Below are 13,501 nucleotides of genomic sequence, written 5' to 3'. Positions count from 1 at the left end.
CAGGCACAAATTCTGAGAGAGAAATGCGGTCCTACCCAGAAACACCCTTACTAAAGTGATCCTGAAATGAGCTGAACCTCTGTGGGCCCTGTCTTCTACTTGGGTGAGAACAGCAGGGCAAGAACAACCTCATGGGAGACACCTTGTGCTTAATAAGATCATTTTCCAGGACCCAAACAAAGCACTGAAGCACATGGTCTCATGAACTGTGATGGATTTGGGATGCCAAGTTGCAATTTCACACTCCAAATATTTCTTCCACCTAGGAGCTTATCTGAAAGAAGCTTGATACTTAAAGGTGAAGTCCTACAGGGTCAGTAAGTAATCTCATGCACATCAGGCAGTTTGCTGGACTGGGCAAGGTGCATTTACTGCAAACTTGCATTTATCCATGTTTGGCTGCTGACTCCAGAGGTCAGCAAAAAGGCAATCCTTCAAGGCCACTGGATTTCATACCAGTTATTTTAGCCAACAAACGTAACAGCAGCTGAGAACACTCATAGCCCCATTCTGTCCTCCAGAGCAGCACTCTTTGCCAGCACTGGAGGTGCTGAGCTGGCGTCAACACTGCCTGGAGATCGCAGCTTTGGAAAAAATCACAGGTAGCTACTTAAAGTGGCTTTTAGATCAGTTTGTTATAAAGCAGGGGTAGAATTATGTCCAACTACTATACAATAACCTAGTTTTTAAAACATCTATGCCAGTGGTACCAGTAACATTAAATATTTCAGATGGAAAGAATATGAATAATAATATGAATAATAATAATGAAGAATAGTGATATGAAGAATATATATATTGATGTGTACATCATGTGTACATTATGCGGATAAAATTTCATTCATTTTCTTATAATTCCGCTGTTGGAAACTTGGCTGGTTTATTTTCACTGTTTTTTTTAAAATGCAAACTATGTGCATCCAGAAGGGTTTTATGTACAGCATTACAAAGGACTATTCATATTGGAAAGAAACTGCTTTAATTTAATGAGAGGAAGGGAGGGAAGAAGGTAAAGACATTTAAATCTCATGGACTAATAAGGGTTCCACACCTTCTTCCTAGACTAGAAGATTGTGATATATTGCATTGTTTGCAAAATCCAACCGCTGTGTTTAGAACACAAAGTGAATGAACTGTGTTTATTATTTACTGTATTTCAAGGATGAAGTTCCTCATAAACCCCACTGCACAATGCAGTATAAAAGTAAAAATTGTCAGAACTTGAATGCTCTAAAGTGCATGTTGAAATTGATCTTTTATGCATGTTGGCATGTTTATTAGCTTTTCCTAGGATATCAGTTTTTGAGGATTACTGATAAAATCACCAGCACTAACAAAAAAATCACACACTAGACAAAACATCCTCCTTCCTAATATGATCTCTGTACTTACAGTTCTTTTAGGTTTGTTAGTGTCCTGATAGCAGTGGGGAACTCATCCAGACTGTTGTAATTTAAATCCCTGCGTGAAAATAGATTTTATTAGTTACGTTATACACTGCATAACAGATAACACAGAACTGTTGGCATTTGTAATGAAATATCATATCCCACGCACTGAATAAATACATACAGCCAAAAGCCAGGAAATCCTCAAAAGTATATGCACGTTTTCCAGCAAAATCTATTTAGGGCACATTATTATTCCTATATTTTTTATAAACATCTTATTTTTCATTATATCTCAGATATTCTTCAATAAAGAAAATATAAGTGGATTCAGATACTACTAAGGGATTTGCTGTTCTATAAATTGCCCATTCTTTTCATTACTTGAAAGTACTAATGGAAAAAAAAATTTCAGAGTATTCAACAACTCTGTAAGGTAAGCTGCATTTTACACTATAAAGGTTTCATTTGCCTCTGACTCACTGTCTATTTGTATTAGTCTTTAGGGGTTTTTTTTCACTGATGAAAAAAATCTCTGAAAAGATTTTTCCCAATGGTTAAGTGGTAAAAATAAGAGATACTGGAGTTTGGAGGGTAAAATATGAATGGGTAAAACAATACTCCTCTAGCTGAAACAAGTAGGAAAACATACATTAAGTTCAACGTTATCATAAACTGTGTCGGTAAGATTTTTCAATATTCATACAGAGAATATTTCTCACCACACAAATGGTAAAAACAGTAGTTTAGCTAGCGTAGTGACCTTTGCTTGAAGAGCTACTCATGCTGCAGTGGTAATTAGACTTTATTCTGGTAGGATGAATGGACCATAAGCCTACTTCTGCCCTCAGCATGACATGTACACCCTTTAGCATTGAGGAGACACCTGAAACTAAAATTGAGATATGCCGGTTTACTGTGATGCTCTCTGACACTACCCTGTGAAGAATATAGTCTGAAAAACTTGAGCAAAACCCTTTTCAAACAGGCAAAACACAAATCACAGTTTACAACAGATTGAAATTGAAATAGTATCAGGCTGAAGTAATGCAGGCAGGAAACTCCTGTCTGAACTCAACAAGGCTTTCCTTCCTGCTTTTAAATCTCTCTCTCCTGCTTATTGACAAAAAGAGATTACAGGCGTGTATGGCTTGGTTTTGCCCTCCAGTGATATGTGATTTCCAGAGCTTTGCATGGATGCAAACAAATGATCTTAAAGCTAGCGTCCACCATTTACACTGAGATCTCCAGATGATCTTGAAACGATCTGGAGACCAGTCTACACGGTATGCAATTACTGTGCTTGAGGCAAGTGCTACATCCTCTCACTGCAGTTAAAGTGGCTGCACCTACACTTATTCCCTGGTTCATGACTGTCCTCTATTTTTTCATCTCTCTCGTGCCAGGTGGCTGGGACTGGGTTTGCAATTACTTCTTCCATTGTTCTGTTTTTCCCCATTTTTGACCAAGTGCCATGTGAATCTCACTTAAAAAAACAAAGCAAATGATTACATTTTCCTTCTCGCTTTCCCAGCCCCCTTTCCGGTGCTACACTAAGGGACTTCCTCTCAACTCACAGCCGGCTAAAAGTCAATATTGTAGAATTGCAATTCAGTGCCAAGGGATCAATGTAATCAAAACTAGTGATAAAAAGAAAAGCCCAAAATGTCTTGCTTTTTAATTGTAATGAAACATGAAAGTGGGCAGTATGTAGTTCTGTGCATGAGAAAGCAAACAGTCACCTTTAGACTACCATTATTCATATTTCAAACTTTGCCTGTTTGTTCCTCGTAACGGGCCTTTTAGCCTCTGTCCTGGTTGAGTGAAAGATCTAAAATCTCTGAAAACGATGCAGCTGATTCTGGCAGGTGCCAAGGGGGAAGGATATGCAAGGTTTTACTGTCCCTGTAGCATTTTTGGGGTCTGTGGTCTACTCTAGCAGACAACATCTTTATTCGATTAACTCTGTAGTAAAATATCAGCACTGCATTCCTGTTTGGTGTTCTTCTGTAGAATTATTTTTGATTAGAAAACTCAAGGAAATTTGAATTGGTCTGAACAGAACTACAGAAATTTCAGTCTCTACCAGTGCTGTTCTCTATCAGAGTTCTTTAAAGAAAGAGAAACATTCCTCTTCGCCCCATAAGATATGCATAATTTAGCTATCTGGCACTTTTGCTTTTTCCAGGGATTAAAAGAAGAAAGCTATCAAATTTTATAATCCTCCTCAATGGCAAAACAGTTTCTTAATGTTAAAGTTTTTCAATGTGACAATTTCCCAATCTAGCTATTAGCTTTATTGATTAAACACGACAGACAACTAGCACTAAACTAGGCAAATGTAACTGTTAATGAATATCCACTTCTTTTTCAGTACAGTTTTCAACTGCCCTTCAAACAGTTTATCAATTGACAGTGCTTATTAAAAAGGCAAGCTTATTTTATAGTAAAAAATAGGATTTGCTACATAGAGTCATTGTAATCCATCACTTAGATCCTGTAGCGATTAGGCAAGCAAAACCCCACATTTGGCTTTTAGGCTATTTTTATTCTTCCAGAATATTAATGAAAACACTGAAAAAAAAAAGGAAACAAATAAGAGGTCAGCTCACAAAGTCTCTAGGCTGTGGAGCCCATCAAAGGATTTCTTTCCCAGGGAGTAGATTCTATTGTTATGGAGATGTCTGCAGGGGAACATTAAGCACACAGTCAGGAAAGCACACTGCACACACTGGACTTGAGCAAAACATTTTGATGGTTAAATCAAAAGAAACTTATTTTCAGGCAGCACTGATGATACGCAAGTCATGCTTTTGCAAGAGCGTATATAGCAGGCACCTCTGCCATTCTCCCCAGTTTTTCCCAATATGGCCCCACCCATGCAGGCTTCCATTTGGTTTCATAGAAGGGATTTGTTTTAAAATCACCTGGACTGTTTAAAAAAGGTATAACCTGGAGTTCCAGGTTGGGGTTTGCATGTGGCATACTGGGAAACCATAGACATATTCTCAGTGGCGGTTAATTAACAGGTTGCCTTAAAAACTGTATGTGGGGTGTGAGGTGTATGTATGGTAGACATATATTCAGAGGGTGTTAGAGGGTACGACACAGAACAGGAGCAGGTGAGGAGACAGATAATACAGCAGACAGGAAAGGGGCATTAGACTCACAGAATGAAAGAAGACACAAAGCCATAGGACAAAAAGGTCATAGCTTCATTGAGGTGAGTAAACTAACCAGACTTAAAAGTGCTGAAACTTGCCTTCCTTTGAAGCTGTAAAAATCAACAACTATTTTCTCGAATGTTTAGCAATTGAGAGCAATTTTGTTACACATTTCAACCAACTGCCCTGCATTAAGGCTCAGAGTGCTGAGTATTTCTAAGTCTTTAAGACAGACATGGAAAAAAACCACTCTGTGTGAAGCTCATCAATGTGAGTAGATACCACTTGAAGCCACTTCAGGTTACTTTTTTAGAAAGGATGCCTTTTCCCTAGATTTTTCCCTTTATTTTATTCTTGACACTCCACTCCTGTAGTGCAGGGAAACTATGGGAGTAGCACTTTAAAAGAAGGGCTGTGAATGAGAGGTTGTTAAGTACTTCCCCTTCAATGCTTCATTCTGCTCTGAAAATAATGTTAAAGACCAGGGGCTCCCTGAATCTTCTGCAGAACCTACAGAAATGGAGTCTACCTGTCCATAAAGGGCAGGGATTCTGATGGCAGAATGCAAATGTTCAGTGGGTTTTTCCTCTCCTAAGAAGAAACCTAATCAATTTTTTTAATGACTACACTGACTTCTAATGCCTTAGTTAGCATGAAGAGTGCATCTCCAAATTACAATTATGTTTGATCTTTAATGACAGAGCTTCAAACCTGCTCCAGTTGACCATGCATTTTCTGCAGTGAGTTGAAAATTTGCCAAACTGAATAGAGCAGCAAATGAAAGAAAGCAGAAGGACACATAAAGTTATTGATGAGCCAAAAATATCAGATGTTGTAGATCACAAGGAATGTTTCAACTATTAATCAATATGAAGCCTGGAAGATTAGAAATAAGCAAAGGAAACCTAACTGAGCAGAAACAATGAGGGCATGAAAAGAAATAATTTTCTACTGCATTTCTTAACTGTCCTCTTATCACTATATTACTGATGGGCATCTAGAGAATGACATTCAGGACAGTCTTTTGTCTTCAGCATTACTGAGATAAGTCTAGAACCTCAGTCAAATGACAAGTCCATCCACTCTTTACCTTGAATGAGATTGATACCTACTGTAAACAGGAGGCAAAAATTTTGCAACACAAAGCAGCTGTTACCCTCCATTTTTGGTGCCCTATCTGCTTATATGAATATATTAAGCGCTAGGCAGAGATGGTGACTGCAACTGTCAATAGAGAACCCTGGCATGTGCCAGGTTTGATGCTTACACTGGGGCTAGTATATGCTAAAATATGTGAAGTGTCTTACAGATGATGGATTCAGACAGCTTGTAAAGCTTGAATATATTATTCTCTCTTTAATGCTGCTAACATCTTCCAAAGTAAGTACTGAAATAACTTTTCCACCTCAGTTCTCCTCAGCTTCTCCAGCCAGTCTAGAATTTTTTCCACTTGGTACATTCCCAGAAGATAAAAAGCTGAAACCTCTCTCCATAGTATTCCTTCCAGATTTTGGTGTAAGCTATGCATGTTTCATTTAACTGAACTGGTATACAAAAACAAAATACAAACCTACATATACTTTCTATGAAGGGAAATGCATACTTTTTCTACTGGACAGCATTCTTTCCAAGTCACCCAGAAAGCTTTCAGTTCATTTCCTTTTTCTAATCTTCTCTCATTCAGTATACACATAGAGGGCACACAATTCATCTCTTCCTGTTTGTTTTGCTGACCAGATAGATTTTAAAAATTTCATTACATAGCTTTTTTACTGGAGATGGAAACTTTTAAGCTAGATCAAAACAAGTGATTTAGCAAATGCTAATAGGAAGATGTAAGACATCTGTTTATCCAGGATAGTTTTTTTTAAATTTCGGTTTTTAGTGCATATACAATCCAGAGAATTTATTTTTCGAACAGAGCATTTTCTGCAACAAATGGAATTGATCTCTTGGTAAAGGCATATCACCAAGCCTGCTTCAAATGTAGAAGGAAAATTGCAGATTTACAGCCCCAAATATCAATTTAATACCAAGAATGTAAGACAAAACAGGCATTTAATTAACCTGTGTATGTCTCTCTTTTTACCTATCATTTGCCAACTGAGGAGGCACTAGGGGAATATTTAATTATTAATGGTTGTCTCAGGCAACATCTAAACATTGCATCTCCAACTAATTTATTACAAAATGGTCAAAGTCATGCAAAGAAGCAGAGGTTGTACCTAAGAAACAATCAATTAAACTTACAGAACTACCAAACTGGAGAGGTTTCCAAAAGCATAGTCTGGTATGTAATGAATTTCATTCAGTGCCAGTGTCATTGCTTGTAGGGCTGGCAAACTTTTAAATGCTTGCACAGGAATTTCTGTCAAAGAGTTATCATCTAGCCACAGGTGTCTAAGGGAGACCAAGCCATTGAAGCAGTTGGGGGGCACATAGTTGATGTGGTTGGCATCCAGACGTCTAGAAGAAAAAGAAATAGAGAAAACTGACTCTGAGAAAAGAACAGTGGATTTACACAATAGATATCAGGAGTTATCACCAAGAACGCAAACCTAAAGGATAGGCATGGATTGCCACATCCATTTTTCATTTCCCGGAGATTCCATATTTCCATCTTGTTTGCAACCTCACCCTTGAGACCTCATGTCATGATTACCAGTGTTATTGTCAGTTGGCTCTCTGTAGATTTGGAGCCATCAACTCACGAAGAGCACACACTGATCATTTTTGAGCAGAGGAGACTCTCTACATACTGGGTAAGAATTTGCTTCCTTTCCCAATTATTTGAAAGTGTGGAATAAAAAAAGGTAAGAAACACACCCAGAGATTCTCTTTCAGAACCTATAAATCTCTGAGCTGTATGTTGAATTGGGTTTCCATGTGATAGACACCCATTCCAAGGGCCAAAAATAAAACTGAGTTCTGAGACTCTATTTCCATTTTACCTTTTCTTATATATTGTTTATTCCAATTAGTCTAATGAGCACTGAAATTCATGTTTTCTAGTAGTGGAGCAGAATTATTTTCAAATGGAGATCAGTGTTACAAATGAGATATATTTATTTTGAAAAAGAAATTACGAAATACATTTCAGCTGCTGCAGAGCCAACAGAGGGAGCTCAACTGCATGTTGTACCTCTTCAGAATTTGCAGGTGATACCTCACTCTCACACTTGTGTAAATAAGGATTAAATCTACTGAACCTTTTGCAGATGTGGCGCTAGAAATATTATGTCATCTATTCATTGGCTTTTGCTTTTGCTCTGTTTTGCTTTCCCATTGTGATGTTTACAGGGAAATATTTAAAACCGTGCTTCAGATTTCTGAAACTTCATGAAACATCCAAATGGTGATCTGTACTTTGATACACTTTTTCTGCTTTTAATGTGTTGTAGTGACTTGTACCTTGCTCAGAACATGAAAGCCATGCTCTAAAGCTTTTCTTGAAGATGTCTTTACATAGGAGTAATTAAGTGCATGGTGAAACAGAAATAAATTTAAATAGATGTTTGAAAACATTACAGAACAAACAGACACACCCAGGGTACAAAGAAGTAATTCTGTACAACCTAAATTTGGTCTGTTTGAGAGAAATGCAATACTCTTTGTGGCAGGCATACTAATCTCTTTATTTAAAGCTGCTTCTTCATTTACAGTCATGTTAAAATGTCAGGTCCATTCTATCGCTTGCTCCATGCTGCTCCTACCTACTGCATGAGAACAAATAATGACTGCTAAGGCTCCGTGCCAGGCTGGCAAATAACTGAGACAAGGTCAGTTGGAACAAATTTATAAAGTTCAGTGTCAAAGCCCTTGTACAATTAAATTTTCAATGTAATAACTGACATGGCAGGCAGCAGAGACAGAGCTTCCAAAATAACTCAAGAGTCTGTCAACAAATGGGTGAGGCTGGGAATGTTTAGAAATACTCATGCTGTACCTCCCCCATTCCCCAGACAACAACCATGCTATGCTTGTGTTTTCAAACAAGGTATAATTTGAATGAGTTGATGAGGTTTTTTTGTGTTCAGTCAGAAGTAAATTTCTTCCCTGGGTGATGCTGGTATGTAAACTAAGAAGTTACAGTTGCCTTAGTTTGACAGTTACACTGATTAAAGAATGGAGACTTTATTCAGCCTAAATGTGTTACTGTATTACGGTTAACATCTTGTTCAATATGAAACTCGCCTGCGCGGCTCTGACGTTGCCATCGACTCCAGAGGAGTCACTCGCAGGACGCCTGGCTGCATGGCAAAGCCAACAGGCAGCTGTTTATATGTGACCCTGGGGCTGCAATGGCAATTCAGACCAGGATTTTTACCTTACCAGTATTTGGTAGCAAATCAAGGAACTGATTTTGTTTATAGCTAAAGTTTCCAAATATAAATTCTGTGCTATATAAAGAAAATAGACAACATAGAAAGAAAAACTGGGCTGCTGTGATATAAATGAGATTCTAGGTAGTTGGATTATTGTTTAAATAAACTTTAGAAGAAATCAAGAAGCTACAATGGATTGTGCTGCACGTTCTATAACTGAATTACATATCCTGCAAGTGCTTGTAAGAAATACTGCCTCAGGTGCTCTTTTGTTATCTAATCTTTTTAACATTTTCAAGTGCTGTTTTCCCTCTTGCAGATATTAAAAGGTTTCAGCAGTGGTTATGTTTCCTGTCATACTGTACATAATGCACCCTGATGTATAAAGCATTGATCAAAATTTTTTTCAGCCAATTGTTTTACATGTGTTGATCAAAGTTTTGGCACTTCCAGAACTAAACCCATTAACTCACAAACATGACCCTATTTATACTTGAAAATATATAGATAACATGTGGTGAGTTTGAAAGCTGCTATTATGCACCAGAGAGAGCCAATTTAGGGAAACAGAAAAGCTTGATCTCTCCTGATAGGCAGCATGTAAATAAAGCAGCCAGTATGAAATTCACCATGAGCTCACTTAAAATGTCCAAACCTTTCAAAGTAAATGCTTGAGATATGTAGACTGTATCCTATTGATGTTTCCTGTGACATATTGCGAATGTTACAACCATGTGCATATATTATGAAAAGAGCATATTCATATAGAATTGTAAACAGATATGGGATCAGGAGAGAGATTTCTCCCAGGTCATTCTCTCCTCTGAAATAACAGCTATTACATGGATTATCTCTTCTTACAACGGATGAGGGCCTGAATACAACAAAGGGACCACAGAAGAGCAAAGCCACAAAGACAGATAAAGAAATTAAGGACAAAACCTTTCCTCTGACATTTAAGTTTAAAGTAGGAGAGGTAAAACCAAATGAAAAGGGGCTATATGTAACAGGCAGGGGAGGCACAGAAGTAAGTGCATATGGCAGATTAAAGAAGGGATGCGCTCCTCCCTTTCCTACTCCCTTGCTCCTCTCCTGACCTGGCTCTGTTGTGCAGGGAGCTGCTGACAAGCCTCTCCACAAGGTACGGAGCAATGACGGACAGAGTCTGGGGACAGGGCCTGTCCGAGGAGGGTACAACTGGCAGGGAGGGGTCACCTGCAGCCTCACAGGCTGTTCACAGGAGTTGGGCTAAAACCCTAGTTAAGTAATGGCAAGCGACATCAAAACTGGCACTGAAAGGTGGATATAATGAGAATATATCTGGCTATTGTAAGCCACGTTTTTTCAAACATGGCCCTTTATGCAGGATATCCCCTTCAGCCCACAGGGGAAAATGCTAGGACTATTGTAAAAGCTTAATCACAACATACCAGCACAGCAGTTCCCACAGCTCACTTTCAGCTCTGCCCTTGTATGGGCTTCTACAGGATTGATACAGAGAACCTCATGTGATAACAGCAAGACCAAAAAAGAAAAGTCACAAGTCACACTTTAGGAGCATTCATTTCTGCCCTGCTGCTCATGGGACAGTGGGTTTACAGGGGGAGGTCTCCACAGCTCTGTGAGTTTCAATCCTTAGCATTTCTCTTCATAGCCAAACATGCTGCTCAGGTGTTTTGGTAAACCTGCATTCAAGACAGAGAGCCAGGATGCTAGCCATTGCATAAAGCATAAACAGCCAGTTGCAATGCTGTCTGTATACAAAGACTGGCTCTGATACTGGTTCCCGTCAATCCCTACAGGTGGGAAAAAGTAGGGTCCAGCAGGAGCTGTTGGGTTATCTTAGGAACCTGGCTGCAGACTCAGATCAGGAATCTGCAGCTAGACTGGCTCATCTGGTGCGGCTGGCAACGATCCCAGGTTCTGCAGCCAACTGGCTCTGAGTGGCCGGTGCTATGCTAGTGACCTCTTCTAGCCTCCCAAACGAGATGGCTGTATGCAGAGCGCCTACCAAGGACGGTCCCAGGGACGTGCAAACTGCCACATGGTCCCCGGACACAGTTCAGGCAAATGTTAGTTGGCACAGGCCAAAAGTGTGCCAAGGACCCTGCTGGCAGTGCAGCAGGACAGACGGTCATGGTCGGTGCCTGGGAGCACTCTTGACACCCTGTTTGCTTTGCTAGGTTGGCTGTAGCAAGTCTGTGGCTGTATGGTGCCTGAGAGGATTTCCTCGGACATCTAGTGTGAGCTAACCACTCCAACAGTGGCTTCTTGTCTTCCTCCCACATATGGTGTACATCCTAGCTGGCTTCAGTCATGCAGGATGATTTTTGGCTAGCATTTCTGAGGTTGAGAAATTTGTCTGTCCATTACAAATGTGATAAAAAAACCCACTTTTGAGTTTGCTCAGAAGACAGAAAGAGTCAGATGCCTAGCAGCTTTTACACTAGACCATAAAAGAGACCTATTTAAACAAATATATACATTAAATGAAAAAGTTGGACAGAAAACAAGCTGTTAATTAATAACTATATTTGAAAAGCAAACCAATATACATATGTAAAAGGTTTTTGGACTATACTATTGGTGTATTTAAAATCACCAAAAGGCTTCTTGATTTAAAAGCAGAATGGAGACATTGATGCCATGGGAAACACAAAATTCAGAGAGTATCTGCTTGTAGTTGATTCTAAAGAAATACATTTGCTCAAGGTAAGTAACAGGGAAGACAGCATTCAAGTGACACTTCAAACCCTGCTGCCAAGATCTAAGCTGTGACACATCAGTGATGGTGTGTTCATCCCTTTCAATCGTAGTACCTACAGACATATCACATTTTTGGCTTCACGGAAATAAACACCATTTGAATTGTTAGGACTAGTAATCCAGATAATTTGTATTCATGCTAGATTTCAGAGGAAAATTATAGCCCACATAATATGTTGAAGATGTTCTGCTGAACTTGGAGATCAAAACCACATCTCAAAATCAATGTGTTCTGGTTACTTCCTTAAATCCTCCTACCACAAATGGAACTGGAGTCCTATGCAATCATTGTCCAAGCTCTGGAAGCTGAACTCATTTATTGATCAAAGTAGCACGTCACTGCTGCTGACTATCGAACTACAAAGACTTTTACAAAATGTCTTTGAGAAGATTTTAATATTGTTTAATCTTATTTTTTGCTTTAGTGACAGAAAATCCCATATTGTCATTTGTTTGAAGCAACAGTATAAAGGTTTTCTCATAGATTTTTGCCGTTGAAGATGAAATGCACAAATCTTAGGGTTTTTTGGTTATTTTTTTTGGTGCCCATTTCTCATTTTATAGTATTTATTGAATAATGTCTGCTGTCTGAAGAAGACCAATCTGTTCTAGAGGTAGGTCAAGCCTTAATAAATTTATGAACACTTATCGCTCAAACTTGTCACATCATTCTGCATGCCAGCAATATTACAACTTGGACAAGAAAGTGGAAGAAACTGTTGCTCGTTCCTCCAGTACATCAGCTTTTGTTCTGTGTGCCACAGGCCATTTCACATAGATTAATGTATCTATCAATATAGATACCTATACTGTAATTTTTGAGCCTGGAACTAGAAAATATGGAGAGCATATCATCCACAAACAGTGTTTTTTTGCAAAAATTTGTGATGAATGTGCATTATGAGTGAACATGGACAATTTGTATGTGCATATATATATCTATACATTGTGCAAGTACACAATCACAATTATATATGTTTACTTATATAAAAATGATTTTAAGATAATCCCCTTCACATTAATTAAGTTGGCAAGGTATTTAGTATGGCTTGCACGTCTACATGACTGCCTTTCCCGAGTAAAACCATGAAAGGCAGAGATTTGAGTCCTGTCACCTGTTTTCAGCTTTTAGCTTCTATACTAACCTAAAGCAAAGGGTTAATGAGGCTTCCAGGAACCATGCCACCTGCATAGTTAAACGTAATAAATACAAGAAGCTGCTATCTTATAGGAATTACTTTTGTGAAGGCTTTTAACCTCTTAATTACACTCTTGAAAAGACTCCTGCTATTTCAAAGGTTTCAAGAAATAATTCCTATTGTAAATCAGAAACCAATGCAAGAATCACCTTGCGGACAGAGAATTCCCAGGCTGTATGAAACAAGAAATTGAATCTGTGCACACCTTTATCTGACAGGCACAACCTCGTTTAAGCAAACAAAAGAATAATAGTTTTCTTTTCCTCAAAGAGGTCTCTTTTGCTGGTGATCGTCTTTCAGGTGATAGTAGCTTTTCTGTACAAACCCGTATCATTCCATCTTGGGTCTGCTACACAGCTGTCTGAATGTTTCCACTGACCACTCCTATTCTCCCTCTGTTTTAATTCTGTCACAAAATATTGGTCCTTTACATAGATTGCACAAACTGTGTTTGGTTTACTTCTTCAACTTCTTCACTCAAGGAAAAAAATATTTGCAACAAAGCCTGAGTGAGACTGTCATTTTGTTTAGAAACTGGGCTGAAAATTCAACAGTCTCTTTCAGAGCAACAAAGGAACTCTTGTTTGCTTGGCTTATCGTGTTTTGGTTCAGAATGTGTATAGAGTGATGTGATCTCAGCAAGATTTTTTTTGTTTGTT

At 38.6% G+C, this 13,501-nt stretch overlaps 1 protein-coding gene across 1 annotated transcript in view; it reads right to left on the bottom strand.

The window, feature by feature from the left end:
• Window positions 1-13,501, bottom strand: part of LGR5 (leucine-rich repeat containing G protein-coupled receptor 5) — a 51,482-nt gene that overhangs the window by 19,279 nt on the left and 18,702 nt on the right. Inside the window, exons 4-6 of the mRNA XM_010194729.1 lie at window positions 6,803-7,018; window positions 4,001-4,072; window positions 1,393-1,461 (exon numbers count right to left, since the gene is read on the bottom strand). Coding sequence (XP_010193031.1) covers window positions 1,393-1,461; window positions 4,001-4,072; window positions 6,803-7,018 — 357 coding nt within the window. The remainder of the gene's footprint in view (window positions 1-1,392; window positions 1,462-4,000; window positions 4,073-6,802; window positions 7,019-13,501) is intronic.

This window comes from Mesitornis unicolor, unplaced genomic scaffold (assembly GCF_000695765.1).
Source record: "Mesitornis unicolor isolate BGI_N332 unplaced genomic scaffold, ASM69576v1 scaffold6151, whole genome shotgun sequence".
Classification (NCBI taxonomy): domain Eukaryota; kingdom Metazoa; phylum Chordata; class Aves; order Mesitornithiformes; family Mesitornithidae; genus Mesitornis; species Mesitornis unicolor.
Note: the sequence above shows the minus strand (reverse complement) of the source record. Positions and strands in the feature narration are given on the sequence as shown.